This window comes from Eimeria mitis, genomic scaffold (genome assembly GCF_000499745.2).
Source record: "Eimeria mitis Houghton genomic scaffold, Emh_scaff1992, whole genome shotgun sequence".
In the NCBI taxonomy this organism is placed as follows: Eukaryota; Apicomplexa; class Conoidasida; order Eucoccidiorida; family Eimeriidae; genus Eimeria; species Eimeria mitis.
Window position 1 is genome coordinate 8,119 of NW_013570316.1, and position 929 is coordinate 9,047.

Consider the following 929-nt stretch of genomic DNA (forward strand, 5'->3'; position numbering starts at 1 on the left):
ATATATATATATGTGTGTGTGTGTGTGTGTGTGTGTGTGTGTGTGTGTGTGCTGCATCTACCCCCGCCGCTATTGCTGCTGCTGCTGTTGCTCCTTCTGCTGCTGCTTCTGCTGCTCCTTCTGCTGCTCCTTCTGCTGCTCCTTCTGCTGCTCCTTCTGCTGCTGCTTCTGCTGCTGCTTCTGCTGCTGCTTCTGCTGCTCCTTCTGCTGCTCCTTCTGCTGCTGCTGCTGCTGCTTGTGCTGCTGCTTGTGCTGCTGCTGCTGCTGCTGCTGCTGCTGCTGCTGCTGCAGCGAGTTGTTTATGACGCGAGTATGTTCAGCAGCAGAGCTGCCAGTGTGTGTGCACGGCACTTATCTATGGAACTGGATGTCTATCAGACACCTGGGGCTGCACCGCATGCATAGAAACCATATACGTAAGTTTGCTGCTGCTGCTGCTGCTGCTCCTGCTGCTGCTGCTGCTGCTGCTGCTCCTGCTGCTGCTGCTGCTGCTGCTGCTGCTGCTGTTGTATCTGCTGCATGTAATTAGCTGCCCCAAAACAAATCCGTAAATATCTTTCTATCTCTCATTCCTTCTCCTTCCCCCTCTTCTGCTGCTGCTTCTGCTGCTGCTGCTGCTGCTGCTGCTGCTGCTGCTGCTGCTGCTGCTGCTGCTGTTCAGACTTTGCGACGGGCTTACCTGGTGAAGCAGCAGTATTGAGCGGCATGCGTAGAAACTCAGAGGTTGCGGTGTACATACACCTGGATAGGGCGCTGCAGCAAGGCCTCGTTTTCTATAAATCCAGAAACGGGGTCGTTCTTACTGAAGGCATACACGGCACACTCCCAACGGTGGGGTTGTAAACCAACCGCATATGCGTCTATATATCGTTGTGTTTATATATATATTATATATGTATATATATATATATATATATATATATATATAT

At 51.1% G+C, this 929-nt stretch overlaps 1 protein-coding gene across 1 annotated transcript; it reads right to left on the minus strand.

Annotated features, from left to right (window-relative positions):
- Nucleotides 1-69: 69 nt before the first annotated feature.
- EMH_0047010 (uncharacterized protein) lies at nucleotides 70-707 on the minus strand (the record flags this gene model as incomplete). Its single annotated transcript, XM_013496235.1, has 3 exons — nucleotides 70-285; nucleotides 417-529; nucleotides 680-707. The coding sequence occupies 3 exons, from the start codon at nucleotides 705-707 to the stop codon at nucleotides 70-72; spliced, it is 357 nt and encodes a 118-aa protein (XP_013351689.1).
- Nucleotides 708-929: the final 222 nt, after the last annotated feature.